Genomic DNA, 20,603 nt, shown 5'->3' with positions numbered 1-20,603 from the left:
TGTTTTCTGCCCCAGAAGCAGCACCTGCAAAGCCTTCCCAGCCCCTACCTGCTTTCCTCCAGCAGCATCAGAACCACCTGCAGGGCACTTTGGAGCAGAAAGAGAGCAAAACCACATCCTGCTGCTGCAGGTAGGGTAGGAGCAGCGGGGACTCACCTCAAGGTAGCCTCAGAAAGGGTTAACGAAGCCAGTATGTGCTGGATACTGGGTGTTCACAGTCCTAGAGGCAGAGGGGCCTGGGGAAAGATGATAAATAGCTGGGGATGTCCTCTCCCCTCCACTAATACTAACTGAGCCCAGCTGGGGAGCGGCATTAGCAACTTCCTATTCATCATTTTCAGCTGGCGTTGTCACATCTTGTAAATCACCAAAGCCCTGGCTCCGTCCTCGGTCCTGGGTCCTCGCACACAATCCCTTCCCCGTGGCTGGGGCATCCTGGTCCTAGGAGCGTGGGGATGCTTCCCCCCGGTGTGCTGCTCGCTTCTATTTATTGCCTGCGTGCTCGGATAACCCGACATTTATTTACTTGGTAAGGGACCAGGCTCCTCTGTTAGGAGCCTGCTCGCTGCCCCTGAGGTTTTCTGCAGCCCCTGCTTCTTGCCTTGCCCCCAAGGTGTAGGGCAGGAGCTGTGAGCACCCCGAGGTGGGGATTTGGGGGCTCCGGGGCGGCCCTGCAGCCCCTCCCAAGCAGCGCTGATGGCCAAGCTCTTCCTTAGAGCTCCTGATAGCCACACGCGATCGAGCGCGTTCACCTGCTTCCAAAATCAGGATTTCCAGAAATTTTCTGGCTCTCGGTCTCCTTCCATGCAGCCAGGCGCTTGCCCAGAGCTGCGTTGTGTTGGCCACCCGACCGCCACCCTGCTAAAGAGCCCCAGACCTGGGCACCCGCTCAGTGGGGTCACCAAAAACACTACGAGATTAACCCAGAGGCTCAAGGGGCAGCCGAACGCAGGTACCTGGGAGGGCTGAGGGATGCGGGGACGGCCTGGAAGATGGGCTGGAAATAAACCTGGAGGAAGCAGAGCACGGGACATGGTGGCCTTTACCTGCCACGTCGTGCCTCTGCCTTGTAAGGGCTTGATGGAGAAGGCTCGCGTTGAAAGCCGGAGTGCCGTGCGGTCACCGGCCCCGACCGCCTCCCTCCACGTGCTGCGATCCATCTTCTTTATAGCAAGGATCCGGAGCCAGCACCATCTGCGGCACCAGAAATACAATTACTGCAGGGGGGGGGGGAAGCCCCTCTCCTTCCAAATTTCATCGAGGCTTCGCAAAGCAACCCTAAATTACCCCTCGCACACCAGGGACCTGGTGCGGCACCATCTCTCTTTATGCACAATTACGGCTGTGGAATTAGCAAGTCTAATTTTCTGCCTCCTCTTCTGTGCCATGCACGGTGCTTCCCCCCCCTTGAAAAAAAAAAAAAAGGAGAAATTGAAATTGATCTCTGGCCATCTGTAATTTAATCAGAAAAGCTGCTCTCTTTGGGTTTATTTTTTATTTTTTTTAACCCTCTGGTCCTACATTAAAAAGGATGGGGCTGGGAGGGGCTGGAGGGCATCGCTGGGGGCTGCCGAAGTTGCTTGCGGAGCCTTGTGAGGGCTCTGCCCATGGCCCTGCCCCACAGAAACCCCTGCCCCAGGGGCTCTTCTCCGCTTTGGTCCTGAAGCCTCAAACTGGGCTGCAAAAAACATGTTCCAGAGCTGTAACCCAAAAGCTTTTCAGCCTAATGCTGCTGCTCCATGAGCAGAAACGAGACAGAAGTGGCTTGTAAGGAATGCGCACGGGTCCTTGATCGGCTGCGCAGGGCTGGTGTCCACTTTACCCGCACGGGGTTTGTGAAAATGTGATTGTGTTAAAGAAGGGAACGAAATCCAGAGTTTGATTTTTATTTTACTTTCAAAGATATCTTTTCCCAGCACCCCTTGTTAGTCCTCGTGCCATTGTGCTGCTTCATGGGTAAGTCAGATTATGGTCACAGTGCGTACTCGTGGTAAATCCCCGTGCAATTCCCAGGTCTGGAGCCTGCGCTGGCACCAGGAGGCTGCTCAGCCCGCTCCAACATCACTCTGGAGACCTCTTGGCTCAGGGCTGGCCTCGGTGCCAGGGGCTTTGCAACCTCATCACCACTTGGAGTCTCAAAGTGGCCTCCGAGCTGGCTTCTGCATCCCGCAGAGCGTGGCCTTTGCTGCGCGTGCAGGAGCTGCACCGATCCCAGCCCGCCCGCCTGCCCAGCAGCCGCAGTCACACAACCGCAGCGATGTAAATCACGGTTTGAGCCCAGCCTTGTCCCAGCAGTGTGGCTGGAGAATTGCCCATGCTCCTGGAAGCAGCTACCTTGGATGGCTGGGACATGGGGACCCCAGTATCCCAAAAACGCAGGCACCCCTGGGCTTCCCCGCGCCCCCCAGTGCTGCCCCATGGATGGACCATGTCTTCCCTTGGGCCAGCAGAGGGAACTCAGCACATGGCATCAGGGAAAGGCTGCTGGGAGGGATGGACACCCTAAATATCACCAGACGCCCTAAATAACATCAGACTCCCCCCCCCCCCCCCGACCTCTCCCAAATGCCCCACGTCCCTGCAGCCGTGCCCCGATGCGGGGCAGGAGCTGCACTCGGCCGTGACCCAGCCCTGACCGCGGCGAGGCGGGCCGGGGTGAGCAGAGCCCGGCCGCGGGTTTAAATCAACGCCCTCCACTTCCCTTCCATGCTGAGTTATTGCGCCCTGGTTTTGTGATGGAGATGACCGGGCAGTGAGGGATGAGTGACCTGGGCCAGACCACCGGGCTCGGCGCTCCCGGACGGACCCTGAGCGAGGGGTGAAAGATCAGGGCTTCCCTCCAGCCCCTTCCCGGCCCCCCCACCTGCGCGGATGCTCCTGGGCGTCAGCCGTGATTTAGTGTCTTCGGGTTCAGCGGGAGAGCGAGCGATGCTCCGCCGCCGCAAGAGCTGCTCTTGGCAGCGCGTCCCCGGGCCCCTGTGGTGCCTCCTTCTTCACCCGCTGGCTTCTTGGCCTCCGAGGCCAGCCTCCCTCCCTGCTTCGGGCAGAGGATGGGTTTAAGGAATGGGTTCGCGGGCAGCGAGGCTCGGGGATGTGCGGAGGATGTCACGGTGCTGGGGAGGATGCCCGCACACCTGGCAGGATGCCGTGGCACCTAGGAGGAAGGATGCTGTCCCGGCTGGGACGGTTCCGCCACATCTGGGAGGGCACCTGGGAGGATGCCGGCACGTCTGTGCGCGAACTTCTTCAAATAAATACGAAGAAGAAAAAAATCCGCCGGCCCTTCCCACCCCTGCCCGCCGCCTTCTCCCACCCGCGCGTCCCCGGTCCCAAGCCCGGTCCCCGCAGCCTCTTCCCGCAGCCTCCGGCATCCCCTTGCGGCAGCCGGCGGCTCTGCAAAGCCCCGGGAGGGGGGGGGGGGGGGGCGGGCAGCAAAAGGCTCTGCAAGGACTCACCCCCCGCTGTCACCCCACCGAAGGCCCCACGCGTGACACGCGCCGCGCTCGCCCACGCCGCGGAGGCGCGGAGGGTGAAAAGCCACCGGCAAACGGGACGAGGCCGGCACCGGAGACCTCGTCCTTACGCAACCGGCTCAGCGCCCGCTGCGTGCGCCATGCGGGAGATTATGGCCCGGGGTGGCCCGGATAACTCCCTAAGCCCCAGATCTGCTCCTGGCATCCTCCCGAGATCAGGCAGGAAGGCTGCGGGAAGGGTGACACCGCGGTGACACCGCGCCGGCCCTGCCGTCCTGTTGGAGCAGAGGGGCGCAGCTTGGCACGGGGCACCCCGAAGTGAAAGGGGTGGCTTTGGGTGCAGTAGAGGCTGCCCCCGGGCTGGGACGGGGCTGGCGATGGCACCCAAGGGCTCAGGGGGGTCCTGGCCCCCTGCAGGGGTGGGCAGGGCAGGGGGACACGGGGCTTGGGAGGACACCGTGGGCACAGAGCCCAGACCCAGCGTCGGAGCGGGGATGAGCGCAGCAGAGGAGACAGCTGGGATCCTTCTTCTGCTCCCTCCGGTCACACAGAAGGGCACGAGCAAAGGGACCTTTGGGACTCTGCCTTAGCAGCTGCTTTAAATGGAGAGCGTGGCCTTCCGTGGTCCGCTGGGGGACCCAGCAAACTCCTGCTTTTGAGCCCTTTTTTTTTTTTTTTTGCATTTTTCCATGAGAACGGCTGATCCGGAGGCAGAGCGCGCCCTTTCCCGGATCTCACAGCTGTCCTCATGCCATAGAAAACACTTAAGACCAAGCAAAAAAAAATTAAAAAAAAATAATAAATCACGGTAAGAGAAGCAGCCGGGCTGCATGGGAAGCTCAGGGAAGAAGTTTTGCAGCTCCTCAGCCAGCAGCGACCTGAGCCGGCGGCTGCCCCGACGGCTCAGCAATGCAGTGCCCCGAGAAGGAGGTGGGCTGGAGACACGGCTCTGCCACACCACTCGGGAGGGGATTACAGGAGATTAATTAATGCACCAGCAGACATTGGGTTAGCCTGCAAAGAAGCAGCAGCTCCCAAGGCTTACCCCGTCAGCAAATTCACCTGTGTATAAAGGGAGCTGGGAGAGGGCTCGGGGGGGTTTTGCTGGGGCTGGTTGGGGTCGCTGAGGCAGTGGCACCCTCCTGAGCTGAGGTGGGTAAAAATACAGCCCTGGGCTCGCAGCAGCTCCTCAGCTAAGGATCCTAAATCCTGCCCAAGCAGCCCTGATCCTGCTCAGGGTGGATGGAGCCATTTTAAGCAACGGTTTAAATTAAGATGTCTTGACTTGCTGAGCCTGTGGCAACGCGCAAGTTGTCACAGCTTAGGTGCGCAAAGGCTCTCCCCGATCCAAGGCAGAAGCCTCTTCCCCACCAAAAGGGCAGGGGCAATTTCCTGCTGGCTCTGGAGCCTCACAGGGATTTTCTTCCTGGGATGGTCCCCAGCCAAGGGGGGACTCGTGGCGAAGGTCTGTGCAGCCCCAGGTAAGGTCAGGGTGCGGAGGGAAGAGCATCCCTCACCCCCACGGTCTGCTGTAGGATTTTGAGGAGGGATGGGAGAATTTAATGGGATTGCTAAGGCTTTTTACCCCCCTCGCAGCTCCAATCGATTAATGGTTGGCTTCTACTTCCAAGCACAAACCTTTCATTGCTGCAGCCTGCCAATTGCCCCAGACCCAGGAGCTGCGATGGGCGCCCTGGGCTGCTCCAGCCTGGCTCCTGCTCTCCTGCGAGCGGCTTGGCTGCAGTGAGCAGAGCTGTGTCTGCTCATTGCCCCTCTCCTGCTGCCACCAGGGGCTTTTGCAGCTGCTTTCATGTGGTCCAGTGAAGCAGAGGCTGCTGTGGGGCCGACTTGTTTCTCCCCCTTCTCGGTCGCATCCTTTGCCCCGGCTGCTTTGCTTGTGCCTCCTCGCTTGCCCTGCCCAGCGGTGTCAGGATCTGCTCCCTGCCCAGCAGCTGAGCTCCCATTGCAAGCACGGGGCTGGGGAGAGGATGGGAACCGCGGCATCGCAGCCGCCCCACGGCCCCTTCCCACGCCCCGCTCTGTGTCTGCGCAGCGGGGAGTGAGCGCGTGGCGAGCGCTTGCGGTCCCACCGAGCCAGCAGACGCGGCCGGCCCCTAGCAGGGCTCGGTGCTGAGCAGGACTCGCTGCCCGGGCCGGATGACAGATGACCGTGGAAGAGGAGAATGTGCTGCAGCCTCCGACCCTGAGCTGTGCTACGAGGAGGAGGATGAGTCGAGCGCGGAGTCCGAGCCCTCAGACACCTGCAGCATCCTCTCTGACGACTCCGTCTACCCCTGCTCCGAGCTCCCTGCTGAGACCGGCGGTGCCGAGAACCTGAGCCTCTACCAGTGCTGTCTCAGGAACGACGCCAAGCTGGTGCGGGAGAGGCTGGAGCGTGGGGTGAGCAGGAGGGAGGCCACGGAGCTGGACGTCAACGGCAGGGTGAGTGGCTGGGGGAGGAGCGGAGAGGATGTCCTGGGAATGGGCAAACTGAAGGCTGGTGGCTGCTGAAGGAGGTTGAGCAGGGGGCAGAGCCCGGGATGAGACCCCAGAGCCTTGGGATGGGTGATCTGGGTCTCCTGGGGTCGCATGGATCCGCAGAGCAGAACCTCAGCCTCCTTCCCATCCTGGGCCCCTTGGGTTTGGGGTGGGGAGGGCGGTGGTGGTCCCGCTCTGAGCGCTGTCCCCTCCAGAACGGGCTGATGGTCGCCTGCTGCAAGGGCTTCGTGGACATCGTGCCCTTGCTGCGACAGTGCCCGCACGTCGATGTCAACCAGCAGGACAAGGAGGGGAACACGGCGCTCATGATGGCAGCACAAGCGGGTAGGCACCCCTCATGCCTGCTGCAGGACCCCTCCTGAAGGGCCAGAGCCCCCATCCTTCCCCTCTACAACCCCAAAGATGAGCAGTCAGGAAAGACAAGGGTCCAAAGCAAAGTGACCGGCCCTGTACAACCTTATGGCTTATGTCAGTGCAGTCTTAAAAATGATCAAATTGTGCAAAAGTGGAGATTCTTACAGAAATGTTCCCTTCCTGCCTGAGCAGCAGAACTCAGCCAGACAGTTGGGGGTCAGCCCAACAGCTCACCAAAAAAAAAGCCGAGTGAGCCTCACAGGTTTACACCAGCAAAAGGCCTGAGCAGTAAATTCCACTTTTGGGGACCGAAACTTCTGTTCCAATCCCGCAGTTTTCTCTTAGTGGAACGGTTTTGCTCCCCCAGGGCAATCCCGGGCTGATGAACCGCAGAGGCAGTGCGCTGCAGTAGGATCGTGCATTATTCCTGCTTCCTTGATTGTTACTAGAATTGGTGATTTTTTATTTTTTATTTTTTGCTGTTGGATTCTTTCCTGGGTTATCTGCTTGAAGCAGCTGGCGAGCCAGCACCGTGCTCTGCATGTTGTCACCCAGGCTCTTGCAAAACAAACCAGAAGGGGTTAGGTCCAGCTCCCCCCAACCTTGCCCCGCGTTTGCGTTTGGGATGCGCTCACCAAGCCCTTTCGACAAGCGGGCACTAACAATTAGCCCTCATTAACCACCAAAGCGCTAACGTGGCTTCTCTGCTGCTAAGGACACATCACGATAGTCAACTACCTCCTGAACTACTACCCGGCGCTGGACGTGGACAGGCGCGACGGCCGGGGGCTGACGGCGCTGATGAAGGCGGCGGTGCAGGGGCAGCAGGACTGCGTGGCCGCCCTGCTGCTGGCAGGTGAGCGTCCCCGGGACGCGGTGGAGCTGGAGCTCTGATGCCTTCGGGCGTCCTCTCTGGTTCTTGAGGCTCTGGTCGGAAAGCTAAGAGCTTGCACTGATGTTTTTGGTTGGGGGGGGGGGGGGGGGGACACCAGGGTGTCACCGCTGCCCTGGGGTATTGTGGCACCATTATCCCAACTTGAACAGCCCAAAGCTGCCTGGCCGTGCCACGGCTTTGCAGAGCCCTTCCCAGCAGGGCAGGGGCTCTGAGCCCTTCCCTGCGGCTCCTCTGACCCCGACCAGGCTGTCTGTCAGTCCGGCACGCTGTCCAGCAGTCCGTCCAGTGCCAGCCTGGGCCGTGGTGACACCTGCTGGTCACTGCCCCCAAACGCTGGGCTGTGAACACGGCTCAGATATATATTTTTTTGGATGAACCACGAGTTCTTATTTTGATTTTTGAGCTACCTCGTGCGTGCACCCTGAGCTCTGGGGGTGATTCTGGGGACGGAGCGGGGACACTGCGGTGACATTCTTTGCATCCCGGTGTTGCCAGGAGCGGACCTGCAGGCAGTGGATCCCATCAAAGGGAAGACGGCCAGGGAGTGGGCAGCCTTCACCGGCCGCTTCGAGACGACCGTTCGCATCCGGAGCCTCCTGCGGCGCCCGCGGGCCGAGCAGTTCGGCACCTGCTACCTGCCCGAGTGGCCAGCGCTGGCCGGGCTGGTGGCCAAAGCCCTGAGCCCCAAATCCCGGAGCCAGAGGCTGTCGGAGAAGATCCGCTCCCTCTTCACCTTCCGCTTCCCTCGCGACCCCGAGGAGGACGGCGTGATGGACCACATGGTGAGGATGACCACCGCCCTCGCCAGCCCCTTCGTGGCCACCGCTTGCCAAACCGTCTGCCCCGACAGCCCCCCCGAGGTGGGCAAACGCCGGCTGTCGGTGCCGGAGATCCTCCAGCAGCACGTGCCAGATGCAGGCATCGCCAGCCCCATGGCCGGGGCTGCCTCGTGCAACGGCCAAGCGGTGTCGGAGATCCGGCTCCTGCCGCCGCGCTGTCCCCAAAGCCGCCTCCTGGGCTTCCTGCCCCGGCGGCTGCTGCTGCTGCGTGGGAACAGCATCTTCCCCGGGGAGCACGTCCCGAAAATCAAGCTGACCAAGGCCTCCTCGCCGCCGGCCAGCAGGAGGGAGTGGAGGCATCGTGCCAGGGACAAGGAGCTGCTGCAGCCGCCCAAGTGGAGGTACAAGGAGCTGCAGGAGGAGAAGAGAGCGGCCAAGGAAGCGGGGAATGAGAAGAAAAGGAAGAAAGGAGGAAAGGGACCCTAAGGTGGGAGGTATCGGGGCGAGGGCCCCAACCGTCCTTGGGACCTGCTCGGTGGCTTTGGCAGGGGATGCGCCCAGGGCCCTGCTCCCTGCCCAGCCCCTCGTCATCCCGCGCCTTGGCTCTGCCCGGCCCCATGGTGCTGGGGGGGGGATCCTGCCCTCTGCCAGGAGCCGGAGCAGGGTGGGGGCAGAAGGGGCTCCCTTCTGTTCTTTTTTGCCTCTTTGATCTTATGGAGATCTTGATCTTGCGGAGTGTGGCGGAACGTGACTGTGCAAATTAAAGTGGAAGCAGTTGCCATGTTAACGGGATTGATTTAATGAATAAACCCCAGGGCTGCTTGTCGGGCTGGCAGCGAAGCCTCACCCGTGCTGCGAGCATTTCCCTGCCAGGGAAGCCCAACTGCCCTGGTGGCATCGACCTCCCTGCTCCTGCTTTATTTCAGGGTGCAGGTGGACACCGGGACCCCTCACCTTGCACCCGTGGGGACCTCTGGTGCCCCCCAGCACCTGCTCCCCTTTGTGGCCCCTCTGTGCAGTTATTTTTTTTGCTGGGTGCAGGGCAGCCGGTGCATTCCCCAGCACCACGTGCCGGGATGGCAGCGAGCTCGAGTTTGCCGTCGCACTGCAGCCACCCAGATGTGGTTAAAGCAGGATATTTTCCCCATGCAGCTCTTGGTTCATGCACCAGAAGGGCTTGAGTGAGGATTTGGGCAGCTGGAGCCCCCTCGGAGCCAGCACAGAGCCGCAAACAAAAGCGAGGGGCCGTGGGGTCTTCACCCTGTGCAGGCTTGGGGGCGGCAGGGACAGTCCTGGCTCTGCTCCCTGTGCACATCGCGGGTCCCCGGCAGCGGTGTCTGAGTCACGGGGCTGCTGCTGGTGGTGTAAATATCTCAAGTTCCTCTTAAAAATGACTCGACTTGACCCCGCGGGGATGCGGGGAGGTGAAATCCGGATCCGAAGCAGCCCTCGCTGCCTCCTGCAGCTTGCAAGCAGGGAGGGTTTGGTCGCAGGGAGAGCAACTTGCAGCGAGAGGCACTCGAAACACTTAATCTCCTGGTAACAAAAAACCTTTCCCTGTGGGCAGGCAGAACCTGCAACCCGGAGCTGAGCCCACCATGGCCCTGTTCTCTGGGGGGCACAAAGCCACCCGCTCCCCCCAGTCCTCCCCAGTTTGGGGTTGGGGCTGTGCCTCACAGGAGCACCAGAAGGTCTGTGCCGAGGCACGGACGGATGCAGGGGGAAGGCGCCGCCGCCTCCCTCCTGTTCCCCCCCCAGCCTTGGCTCACGCCGGGCTCCCCGCGCCGCCTTCCTCCGGTGCCAGCTTCTGCCGCGGCTCGCAGATGAGCCGGGGGCGGACGTGCACGGAGAGACCTTGGCTCGTGCCACGCTCCTGCCGCACAGGGGACGGGGACAGCCAGGGACAGCGGAGGACGGAGGCTTGTGTCCCCTCGGTGAGACCCGCAGGGGTGGCTGGCTGCGGTCTGGTGGGGGCACGGGCCGCTCTGCTCTGCCATAAGCAGCCGGAATGATTTAATGAAGGCTGATTTTTTTTTTTTCTTTTTTTGGCTCGGGGGTGGGAGTGGTTGGGGAGCTTGCGCCATCGTGCTGGCGGCACTGCCCCGGCGCGGCCGGCACCGCGAGCACCCATCCCGTTCTGATTCAGCGCAGGGCTGGCACCCCGAGAGCCCGGCACGAAGCGCGGCGGGTGGGAGGCATCGGCCTCCTGCTGCACCACGAGCTGGGGGTGGCCTCGAGCTGTGTGAAGGCGAGGAAATATTCGGGTCAGGGCAAAGGCTTGGTGCTCCTGGGTTCGGCTCTGCTGCTGCCGAGCTCGGCATCGCCGCGGTTTGTCTGCCTGTAGAGGCGGGCAGCGCTGGCGCATGGGAGCTGGGCACAAGGCTTCTCCTCCCCTCTCCTTGCTGCTCAGCCTCCATCTCCCAGCCCTTTCTCATCCCGGTGCTGGAAATCATTCAGAACCATCCCTGCCCTGCTGAAATCCTGGTGGCAGACCTCAGCTGTTGAAACCTCCCTTGGTCCGCCTGTCGTTACAGCCGGTCCCGGTCTCGGGATGAATATTCCCGAATTCTCCTTCAGCTCCAGCGCGAGGAGCGCGAGCCTTCCCGCTGCAGTGGGGTTCGAGCCCTGCCCTTGTTGCAGCAGCAGCACTGCTGGCAGTGACAGATCAGCCGTCCCCAGGGCTCCCACGCGCTCTCCCTCCTGCCCCTGCGCTCCTCAAGCCGCTGCACCGTGGGAACAGGGACACACAGCGGCTTCTAAAAGTTTTTTAAAATCTCTTTTATTTCCCCCAGTGGAGATTACGGTTAAAAACAAATCCAGGTTCCCAGCGCGGAAGAGAGCAGCGCCTGAAGCAGAGCCCGTGCTGGAGACTGCGCATCCTGTGCCCGGCTGCTGAGGGCAAAATTCGGGGCCGCTGCCCCCCCCCCTCGAGGACCCCACTCCGGGAGGGGCTGGCGGCTGCAATCTGCGCCAGGGCAGAGATGGTCACGGCGATAGGGCGGCTGCAGCACAGACTTCCTCCGGCAGACAGCCGCTGCTATCTGATGGAAACTGCCCGTTTCCCATGCGTGGACGCCGGCTCCGCAAAAATTCCTCCCGCCTCCGCCACGGGCAAGGTCACGCACGAAGGCTCCGCGCGTTTGATCCTGGTTTTGTGCTCTTGTTTGTCTCACTTCCTCCGTCGAGGGTGATCGGGGAGATAGCGGAGGAACCTCGGGCAGGACCTCAAAGCTCCACGGCCGAGCTCTGCCGCCAGTGCCCAGGCGGGGAGGCCGCGGCGGCTCCGGGAAGGGTCGTGCTGCAATTTTGGGCTCGTGATGCAATTGGGGTTTGTGATGAAACGGGGGACGGCGAGGGAAATGAGGCCACGTAGCTCGGTTAGGAAAGAGGATGCGACGCCAGCCCCGGTGCTGCCGGCTGCATCCACGTGAGCTGCTCGAGGTGTCTGGAAGGAGCAGCTGGGGGAAAGCTGGGGCTGGGGGTGCTGGGGAGGAGGGGGGGGGGGGGGACGGACACAGGACCCCATCCAGGGTGGCTGAAACTGCAACCCCGGGGCAGCAAAAGGGGAAGCGCCGCTTCCGCTGCCCGCAGTGGGGTTGGCTCCGTGCGCCCCACGCCGTGGGAACGGCACCACCGCGGGTGTCCCAGCGCAGCTGGGCGGTCTCGAGGATGGTGGCACGTGGGAGACGTGCCCGTGGGTCCCTTTGTCCCAGCCCTGCAGAGAAGGCTGAGCACCCCTTGGTGCAGTGCTCCTTGCGCTCCAAAAGTCCTACTGGGGACAGCACTGGACAGCTGAGAAGCCCCTTTGGTCCCCCGTGATGTTCCCATCCCCACAGGGGACAAGCACCGGTGCAGTGGGAGAGGTGGCCCAGTGCTCTAACGCTAACCACAGCATCCTCCCTACCCCTGGTACCCCCAAACAAACCCCACAAATTGAGCGGCTGCGACTCTGCCGGGTGCAGGAGCCTTTGGGTGCTCCGGACCTGGCAGGGTGCAGCCCCAGGGCCTCATCTGGACTCAAAAGTCAGGAAAATTTGGGGAAGCAGCTGGTGAGGGACAGGGGCGGGAGGAGCGGGACGAGGGAGAGCAACCAGGATGGAGCTGGGGCCCGGTGTGCGGGAGGAAGGGAGGCTGGATGGGGATGTGTGCTCAGCAATAGGAAATGCTTTATTAGCTGGGAGTGGTGGAGAAAAGCCAGGCAGGAAGAGGCAGTAATAAGAAACATTTTTGTGACTTCTCCCACATCCAGACCACAGAGCGTTCGCCAGGCGGCCGTGTCGGGGCAGCGGGGCCGGGACGGGAGCTGAGCCTCTCCGGGGTCCTGGGAGCAGCCCCATGAGGCTCCCCAGGGTGCAGGGCACGGCCGGGAGCGTCCCTGGCTGAGCCTGGTGTGGGACACGGGGGGGCCACGGCCAGGAAGCCTCCCCAGGAGCAGCAGCACAGCCGGGCAGCACCCACGGGGCCGGTGCGGATGCTGTAGGTGAGTCGCAAAGCGCCGCGCGCTCTCGGGGTTCAGCCGTGGGGAAGCTGCACGGAGCGGAGCCGCGTGGGACCCCCACCTCCGTGGGACCGGGCCCCCCAGCCTGGCTCTGCCTTCTGCTCCCGGGGGTCCCCGTCTTCTTTCCTCAAAGCTTCCATCACCTTTTAACTCCCAGGGCAGCTGCTGCCGAGCACAGGGCAGGGGCTGATCTCTGCCGAACATCTCCACGCTCGGAGATCGGCCGGTTTCCCTCTGGATTTTCACCAACGTGGCCAAAATCAGGAGCTGGCCCCATTCCCATTGCATTCAGTGGGACACCAGGGTTTATGTCAGGGTAGCAGACGCTGGAAGCTGGATTTTGGGAACATAAATCTGGATTTACAGCAGCGTAGCTGAGAGCAGGACCTGCCCCCGGGCCCTCGGCAAAGAGCTAAAATAATATACAGCTGCTAACAAGACCCTGAGCTGATGAGAGGGCTGGGAAATGGAGGACAGGGGTGCATCTTTAAAATGCACGGGTTACAGTGAGGGAAAGTTCAAACCACAGCAGCCGGGCTGGAGGCGAGGCACGGTGCAGTGCCCCACGCTGCCTGCAAGCACGGCTTCTGCTGGGCAAAACCCAGTGCGAGGGCCGGGGCAGGAAACCTCTCCTGCACTGCTGCGTGCAAGGAGATGCATGCGAGGAGATGCGTGCAAGGCTGGCATCGCGTTCCTGTTTCTCCTATTAATGTGTCTGAGCTGGTTTTGCTGCTCTCTGCGTGCGTCTTATGGTGCAGCAACCCCCCTTGGTGCAAGGGGCCGGGGTGCGCAGCCTGTCCACGCGGGTCCCCGCTGTGCCTGAACTTCGCCTCCATCCTTCCTGCGCCGTTTGGAAAACCTTCCTCCCGCAGGAGATGGGGTTTGCTCAGCTGGAAGCGTGCAAGCGTGGCCACGGGGCGCTGCAGCCCCGTTTCTGCCCGGGCACCCAGCGGGTCCGGGCTTTCCCGTTGGCTCCTGTCCCCAGTGCTGCTTCCCGAGCAGCCCCTTGGCCTCTGCCTCCATTCCAGGGCAGGGAAATTCCTCTTCTCCAGGCTGGGTCTTGCTCAAGACTTTCCCAACCGCAAGGACTTCCATCATTTCAGCCCCTCCAGTGCAGAAGGCTATGAGTGCTACAGCCGCTGCCTGGCCAGGGATGCTCCTGCCCAACCCTAACCCCACCCCCAGGGTGGATTTGTCCAATTTTTTTTCCTCCCCCTGTGGCCGAAGCTGCTGCAAATCCCCAGGGATGACAGGACGTAAAGCTGTGGGGTGACTCGCTGCCAGCCCTTTGGGGCCGGAGGTGCTGCTGTGGACCCCCAGGGGGTGCGAGTGCTGCAGCTGGGCCATCTGCGTTGAAATGGGAAGGAACTGGGGGGGCGTCGGGGCTGGGGCTGGTTTTGACCCATTGCAGATGTGTCCCGGGACATTTCTGACCCTGGGCTTCTGCAGCTCGGTGCTGGGGACGGCTCTGGGTTAGGGTTTGCTTTGCTTGCGAGCCGTGCAATTTCGTCTCGTGTGCAGTGAAGTTTTAAGTGAGGTCCGGACCATTCTGTGTTTAATGGCAAAAACCCCGCAGGCCTCTGACAAGGCAGGGTTTTGCTTGGTGGCTTCCTGGAAGCGCCTCCAAGGAGGGGATTCACTGCATGGGAGTCTCAGCTCCCATCTCAAAGAGATGCACTCCCTAGCACTCCAAATTCCGAGGTAACCAACATGCCTAGGAGCATCCCAGGGGCTCACAAACCGGGAGCTGAACAGCTCCAGCTGAATTTATTTCCCAAACCCCGTCCTTGTGGGGCTGACCCTGTGCTAGCCGAGGGACCGGCCGGTGAGGAGCGCTGCGAGCGGCCAGGCACCACTCCTGCCGGGGCGGATCCTGCTGTCATGACAGCCCTGAGTTCGGGTCACCGTTTCCTCTCCACGAGCTACAACAAAGTGAGCTATTTTGGGGAGGAAAAGCCCATTTTATGCTGCGCAGTGGCCAGAGCCGTCGCAGCTCTGCCCGAGACGGCCACGTCCGTGTGCCTTTCAGCGCGCCGTGCTTGCGTGACTGCCTTTCCACATCAAGGCCAGAATCTAAACAATCTTGATTCCTGTCCTGGCTGCCATGGGCAGGGCTCCTTGAATTGCAGGAAACGGCGACTTCGGCGTGTTTATATTGGGAATCGCGGGCGACGGAGAAGGGAGCGAGGTGGGGCTGGGGAGCCAGGGTCCGGCCTCGTGGGAAGGGAACGCGCGGCGGTGCCGCGAGGGGCTTGGCCAAAGTTCCTCCTTTTACGAGGAGCTATTGAAAAAATAAAAATCATCATAATAAAAAATAAAAAATCACGGCCAAACCTTCCCCAAAGGCGCAGCTGGGGAATTCTTGGCTGCCCGCAGTGGCTCCGCTTGTGTCATTGATAAGCTCTGTACAAAAGCCCCCTCCCGGATTGCAGCCAGCCGCCGGGGCGGCTCCGGCTGCGGCAGGGACCTGGGGGTGCACAGCGGGGTGTGAGGGCTTCCAGCCCCATCCTGCAGACCTCCAGCCCCACCGGTGTCAGTGGGACACGCCGAGGTACGACCTGTGGGGATGGGGGAGGCTGCGGGGGCCTTGTGGCCGTGGCGATGCCCCCTTCCTAGCCCAATTCTCGAGCGCTGTGGGGCTGTACGGGGCGTCCCGGCATCCCGCCGGCTCCGCATGCGTCTGCAGCCATCCCGGGGAACTGCTCGCAGGAAGGGCTGCAACCGGGACGTCCGGAGCCGAATTCCACTTGCAAGCAGCACATCCTACCTCGCGCCGCTGCCCTCCCTCCCCGTCGGACACCGCGTCCCGCTGCTTCCTTCCCAAAGCCACCGCGCGGCTGCGCCCGCGTTTTGCCCGGCCGCCAGCCCCGGGATGTTGGGGGTGCCCAGGGCTGTGGCTGCCACTGTCACCCCCTTTTTTTTTCTGCAGGAAAATGTCCCAAGAAGCCTGTGGCGGGGCCATGCTGGCGCTGCTGACCTTCTCCCTCGGCCTTGCTGCCGGTGAGTAGCAAAACAGAGCAGAAAATGAAGCTGGGGCTGTGCCCGATGCCTTCCGCCACGCGCGGGGCGGTTAAAATAAACTCGTGGCTGTTTGGAAACTTAATCGCTTGCTCTGCTCAAAATAAATGGCTGCACGACGTAGCTCCGGGGAGGTGTTGCTGGTGGTGGGGAGCAGCAAGGAGCTGCTCGTGGTCCCAGGAGAGAGCCGGGGGGACCCGGGATGGACCCAGGCTGGGATCGTCCCCTGTGCTTGCTCTGGGCAGGGCGTACGTGGTGCCCCCGAGCAGCACCAGGGATGGTCCCCGGCCCACGTCACCAAGCACAGGTCACCAGCATGGGGCCGTGGGGGGCTGCGGGCGGCCGTCCGGCCGTCTGTCTGTCCCCTTGCCACCGTCTGTCTGGCTGCCCTCGTGCTGAACTTGCTGATTCCAGGAGGGATATTTTCTGCGCCAAAGGGCAGAGCTAAATCGGGAGGCGGGAGCGCAGCCGCCCTCTGGCCCCACAGCAAGGGGCTGCACATTCGGTGCCTGGATCCCAAAACACAACACCCCCAGAGTCCAGCTCTGGCTCCAAAGCTCCCTGGGGCTCCATGGGCAGGATGCGACCCCCGGGCTGTGCACTGCGAGCTAGGGCAGCCCAGTTTGTTGTTACAGCCCATGGGATGGATGCGTTTTCCCTGCACATCCCCTCTGCTGCCTCCTGGTGGTCCCAGGCTGGTTCAAGGGTCTTGAGCATAGATCCCATTGACCCCAAAGCCACCAGCATCCCCAAGACGGGTGGCCGCTGTCCCCGAGCGGCGCGTCCCGGCCCCGTGGCACAACGCGCGCTGTCCTCGTGCCCGCAGACGAGCTGCTGTGCGTGTGCGACGTGCCGCACTGCAGCGTGCCCACCTGCACGGGCAAGGTGTGCTTCGTCAGCAAGCGGCGGGAGGACGGGAGGATCGCCCAGCACCGGGGCTGCTTCTCCACCAACCTGCTGGAGAACTGCCGCCCGCACGTGATGGAGCAGTACGGCACCAGGTGCTGCAACTCCAGCATGTGCAACGCCGAGCTGGAGATCTACCTGCCAGGTACGGGAACCCGCGGCTGCCCCAGCCTCGACTCTGGGCTGTCCCCCTTCCCTTCGAGGAGTCAGGGGGAGAGGGGCAGAGTTTTTCGAGGGGGTGGAGATGTGTTTGGGTCTCGAGATAATCCCTCTCCTCTCTCGGCATTGCCAGTGTCCCCCTTTGCAATGCAGGATGGGGTCAGCGAGGTGCCCCCAGTGCCCCTCCTTGGGCTGTGCCCGCGGAGCTGCCACCCATGGGGGTGACCCCAATGCAGAGCCCCCCCTCCCATGCCCAAGCCCAAGCCCCAGCCCCAAAACCTCCCCAGGTCCAAGTCCAAGCCCCACCTTCATTCCCCCACCCATCGTTTCCCCTCCACCAGGAGAAGAAGCCCTGGAGAAGGCGCCGTCCCTGTCCAACCTCCTCCTGATGATCTTCGTCCCGCTGCTCGCGCTCCTCGTCCTCGCGGCGCTCACGGCGCTCTTCTTCTGGAAGCTGGCCCAGCACCGCCGCGAGAGGCTCCTCTTCAAGCACAGCGACCTGGGGGACACGGACCTCATGCTGAAGGCCTCCCTGGTGGGAGACAGCACGCTGGAGGTGGGTGGGCTCCAAGGGGGACCCCGGCTGTCCCCAAAGGAGGGGGACGTGCTGTGCGGGGTGGCCACCGAGCTCACCCACTGCCTTGGCTCCGCAGGACCTGCTGAACGACGACTGCACCACGGGCAGCGGCTCGGGGCTGCCCTTCCTCGTCCAGCGGACGGTGGCTCGGCAGATCACCCTCGTGGAGTGCGTGGGTGAGGACAGCAGGGCCCAGAGCCCTTTCCCGCAGCCGCCAGCGATGGCACCGCGATGCCAAACCCACGGGGAGGTGTTGGACCCAATCCTTGTAGCCAAAACCCTGTAGAGACCCCAATCCTCGGGGTGGGTGGCACTTGCCCGAGGTCAGCCCACCCCGATATAAAGGGCCCTGCATCGCCCCGTTGCTATTCCCCACCGGGAGCTGGGTTTATCCCGCTGGGACGGGGATGGGGTTGGGATCCCTTGGGGTCCGGAGGGGCCGTGTGACGCGGTGCCGTGGCTGTGGCAGGCAAAGGGCGCTACGGCGAGGTGTGGCGAGGCGTGTGGCACGGGGAGAACGTGGCCGTGAAGATCTTCTCCTCCCGGGACGAGCAGTCGTGGTTCCGTGAGACGGAGATCTACAACACCGTCCTCCTCCGGCACGACAACATCCTGGGTGAGCGGGGGGCCGGGGGGCTGGGGACGGCGGCGCGGCAGCTCCGTGACCCCGTTCCTCTCCCCACCCAGGCTTCATCGCCTCTGACATGACGTCGAGGAACTCCAGCACCCAGCTCTGGCTCATCACCCACTACCACGAGAACGGCTCGCTCTACGACTACCTGCAGAGGACGGCCCTGGACGTGGAGACCTGCCTGGGGCTGGCGGCCTCCATCATCTGCGGCCTCGTCCACCTCCACGTGGAGATCTTCGGCACCCAGGGCAAGCCCGCCATCGCCCACCGCGACCTGAAGAGCAGGAACATCCTGGTGAAAAGCAACCGGCAGTGCTGCATCGCCGACCTGGGTGAGACCCCGCTCCCCCCGGGGGATGCGGCGGCGATGCCGGCGTGCTTCTGACCGCCGTCCGTCCGTCCGTCTGTCCGCCCAGGGCTGGCCGTCATGCACTCCCAAGGCAGCGACTACCTGGACATCGGCACCAACCCGCGGGTGGGCACCAAGCGCTACATGGCCCCCGAGGTGCTGAGCGAGCAGATCCGCACCGACTGCTTCGAGTCCTACAAGAAGACGGACATCTGGGCCTACGGGCTGGTGCTCTGGGAGATCACCCGGCGGACGGCGGTGAACGGTGAGCGGTGCCGCGGGCTCCAGCCCTCCACGGGGAGGCTCTGCCTCCGCTCCCTCCCTCCCTCCTCCTCCTCCTTTTTTTTTTTTTTTTTTCCCTTTTCTTTTTTTTTTTCCCCCCTTCGCCCAGAAGATTAGCTGTAAATTATAAACACTGTAATCTAGTGTCAGCACCCGGCTCCCTGATTAAAGGGCCCATTAGACTCAATCAGCGTTCTGTTTGTTCAGTGCTGATTAGAAAACAAGCAGCATCCAGCGCTGCCTGGAAGCTGGCCACGGCCGGGACCTCCGGCCACGGGGCTTCGCTCGGGAACGGGGACAGAGCTGGGGACCCCCGCAGAGGAGGCTCCTCGCCCCAGCCAGCGCCGCTCAGCACCACCGGCATAGTCCATTAGCGGCATTAATTAAATGGTGGGCGCTGGAGGGTGAAGCAGCAGGTCCCCCCCAGGCGCAGTCTGGTCGGGATAATCTCATTTACTGCCCTGGGGCTCCTTCAGATTAAACATTTACTCCGAATTACCATGGCCATGTGCAGGGGACGACCTTCAGCCGCCAGCTTTAACCCTTGCAGGGACCCTGGGCATGCGTGCACAGCCCCGGGGCACCGAGGAGCCGGGATGGGGCTTGGGGTCGCCAGTACCCCGGGGGTACACGGGGCTGTGGGGTGCTTGGGGCAGCCTGGGGGGAGGTAAAACCCCATGGATGCACAGCCATATGGAGGTACTAAGCAAGGATTAGCAGGGCCAGCTGGCGGGCTCGCCATGGCTGCGGGGTGGTATCGGGGCTGGATTTGTTGCTGGAGCCCCCATCAGGGTTGGAGATGGTGCTGCCCCCCCCCCCCCCTTGCATTTCTGAGACGTCCCAGCAAGTGTCCCGTGATGCATCCAGTGCTGGGGCCGGAGCAGTGCACCCCAACACAGGGCTGTGTCCGTGCCACCCTGGGGACAGGCACAGATGGCAGCCTGGGCACCCCGTAGCCCCCGTTACCATTCCCCGTGCCCCCCCCCCCCCCCCCAAGTGCCCTGGAAGCGGGGACGTCACCGCTGCCCGGCCCCGTGCGGGACCAGGGACGCATCCCGCACCCCGGCCACGCTCACGGCGCCCGCCCGCAGGCATCGTGGAGGAGTACCGGCCGCCCTTCTTCGACGTGGTGCCCAGCGACCCCAGCTTCGAGGACATGAAGAAGGTGGTGTGCGTCGACCAGCAGACCCCCGTGATCCCCAACCGCCTCTTCTCCGATTCGGTGAGGCTTCGGCGAGGGCTCGGCGGCCTCTCGGGAACCGCAGCTTCGGGGTACCCCGGCTGCAAAGCGCCCATGTAGGGGGCCATGAGCTCCTGGTGGCAGCGGGGGCGAGGACGGATGGAACCCGGGACCCCCACCCTAAAGCTTTTGCAAACCCTGGGGGAGGTGGGGGGGGGAGCCCTGGCATCACCCAAAGCGCGGCGTTGACTTCCCCCAGAGGCTCAGAACCACCGGGTGCGGGTGCTGCATGCAGCTCCCCGCTCTCCCTCCTTGTCTGCCCCCCCCAGGTTTTGTCTGCCCTGGCTAAGGTGATGAAGGAGTGCTGGTACCAGAGCCCCTCGGCGCGGCTCACGGCCCTGCGGATCAAAAAGACGCTGAAGAAGCTGCACCACTCCCTGGACAAACCCAAGCAGGAGTGCTGAGCACCGGGCTGCAGACCCCTTCACCGTGGCCCCCTGGCTTTTCCCACCCCAGTGGCTTCTAAATTCGCAAGGGAGGAAAAAAAAAAAAAAAAGGGAACAAAAAAGAAATAACAAAAAAAGGAAAAAAAAAATAACAAGCAAGAAATCTTCCAGCCCATTTATAAAAATATCCCCCGGAGCCGAAACTTGATGCTGGCTGGGGAGCACAGCAGGCAGCCTGCGCCCGGCGCCATCCCACCCCGCAGCCCCCTGCCCGGCCGGATCCAACCCCGTGCTCTGCCCCAACGGGGCAGCACCAGGAATTCCCCGTAGGGACCCGGCACGGCGCTGGGTTTGGGGTTTTGCTGGAAAAGGCTGGTCCCAGGGCGCTTCGGGGCTGCGTGCCCAGCCGCTCGGAGCTGCGCGTCCTGGGAGTCCCGCAGAGCCATGGGAAGGTGCTGGGGGTTGAGACTGCTGGGGCCCGATCCTTCACCCGACGAGCAGCCGGCGCTTCTGCTTTCCAAGCTGTTTGGGTGTTTTCTCAGCATTTTGGTGTTTTC

The 20,603-nt window shown here is 62.6% G+C and overlaps 2 protein-coding genes across 4 annotated transcripts; both read left to right on the top strand.

Annotated features, from left to right (window-relative positions):
- The first annotated feature begins 5,470 nt into the window (after positions 1 to 5,470).
- On the top strand, positions 5,471 to 8,781 carry ANKRD33 (ankyrin repeat domain 33). Its single transcript, XM_040539775.1, has 4 exons — positions 5,471 to 5,915; positions 6,167 to 6,296; positions 7,042 to 7,182; positions 7,717 to 8,781. Exons 1-4 carry the CDS (start codon positions 5,631 to 5,633, stop codon positions 8,484 to 8,486), a joined length of 1,326 nt encoding a protein of 441 aa, XP_040395709.1. The 5' UTR covers positions 5,471 to 5,630; the 3' UTR covers positions 8,487 to 8,781.
- A 2,011-nt stretch (positions 8,782 to 10,792) lies between these two features.
- Positions 10,793 to 20,139, top strand: ACVRL1 (activin A receptor like type 1). Of its 3 annotated transcripts, none has more exons than XM_040539766.1 (11): positions 10,793 to 11,116; positions 12,250 to 12,480; positions 15,428 to 15,498; positions 16,343 to 16,567; positions 16,923 to 17,137; positions 17,235 to 17,334; positions 17,628 to 17,774; positions 17,846 to 18,121; positions 18,206 to 18,403; positions 19,512 to 19,642; positions 19,930 to 20,139. In XM_040539766.1, exons 3-11 carry the CDS (start codon positions 15,432 to 15,434, stop codon positions 20,062 to 20,064), a joined length of 1,494 nt encoding a protein of 497 aa, XP_040395700.1. In that variant the 5' UTR covers positions 10,793 to 11,116; positions 12,250 to 12,480; positions 15,428 to 15,431; the 3' UTR covers positions 20,065 to 20,139. The 3 variants fall into 3 exon arrangements, with proteins under 3 accessions (XP_040395700.1, XP_040395699.1, XP_040395698.1); XM_040539765.1 differs by lacking the exon at positions 10,793 to 11,116 and adding an exon at positions 11,312 to 11,441; XM_040539764.1 differs by lacking the exon at positions 10,793 to 11,116 and having other exon boundaries at positions 12,073 to 12,480.
- Positions 20,140 to 20,603: the final 464 nt, after the last annotated feature.

The sequence above is a fragment of the Cygnus olor genome, chromosome 29 (assembly GCF_009769625.2).
Source record: "Cygnus olor isolate bCygOlo1 chromosome 29, bCygOlo1.pri.v2, whole genome shotgun sequence".
NCBI classification, from domain to species: domain Eukaryota; kingdom Metazoa; phylum Chordata; class Aves; order Anseriformes; family Anatidae; genus Cygnus; species Cygnus olor.
The sequence above is the reverse complement of the archived record's forward strand: the minus strand, read 5'-3'. Positions and strand labels throughout refer to the sequence as shown.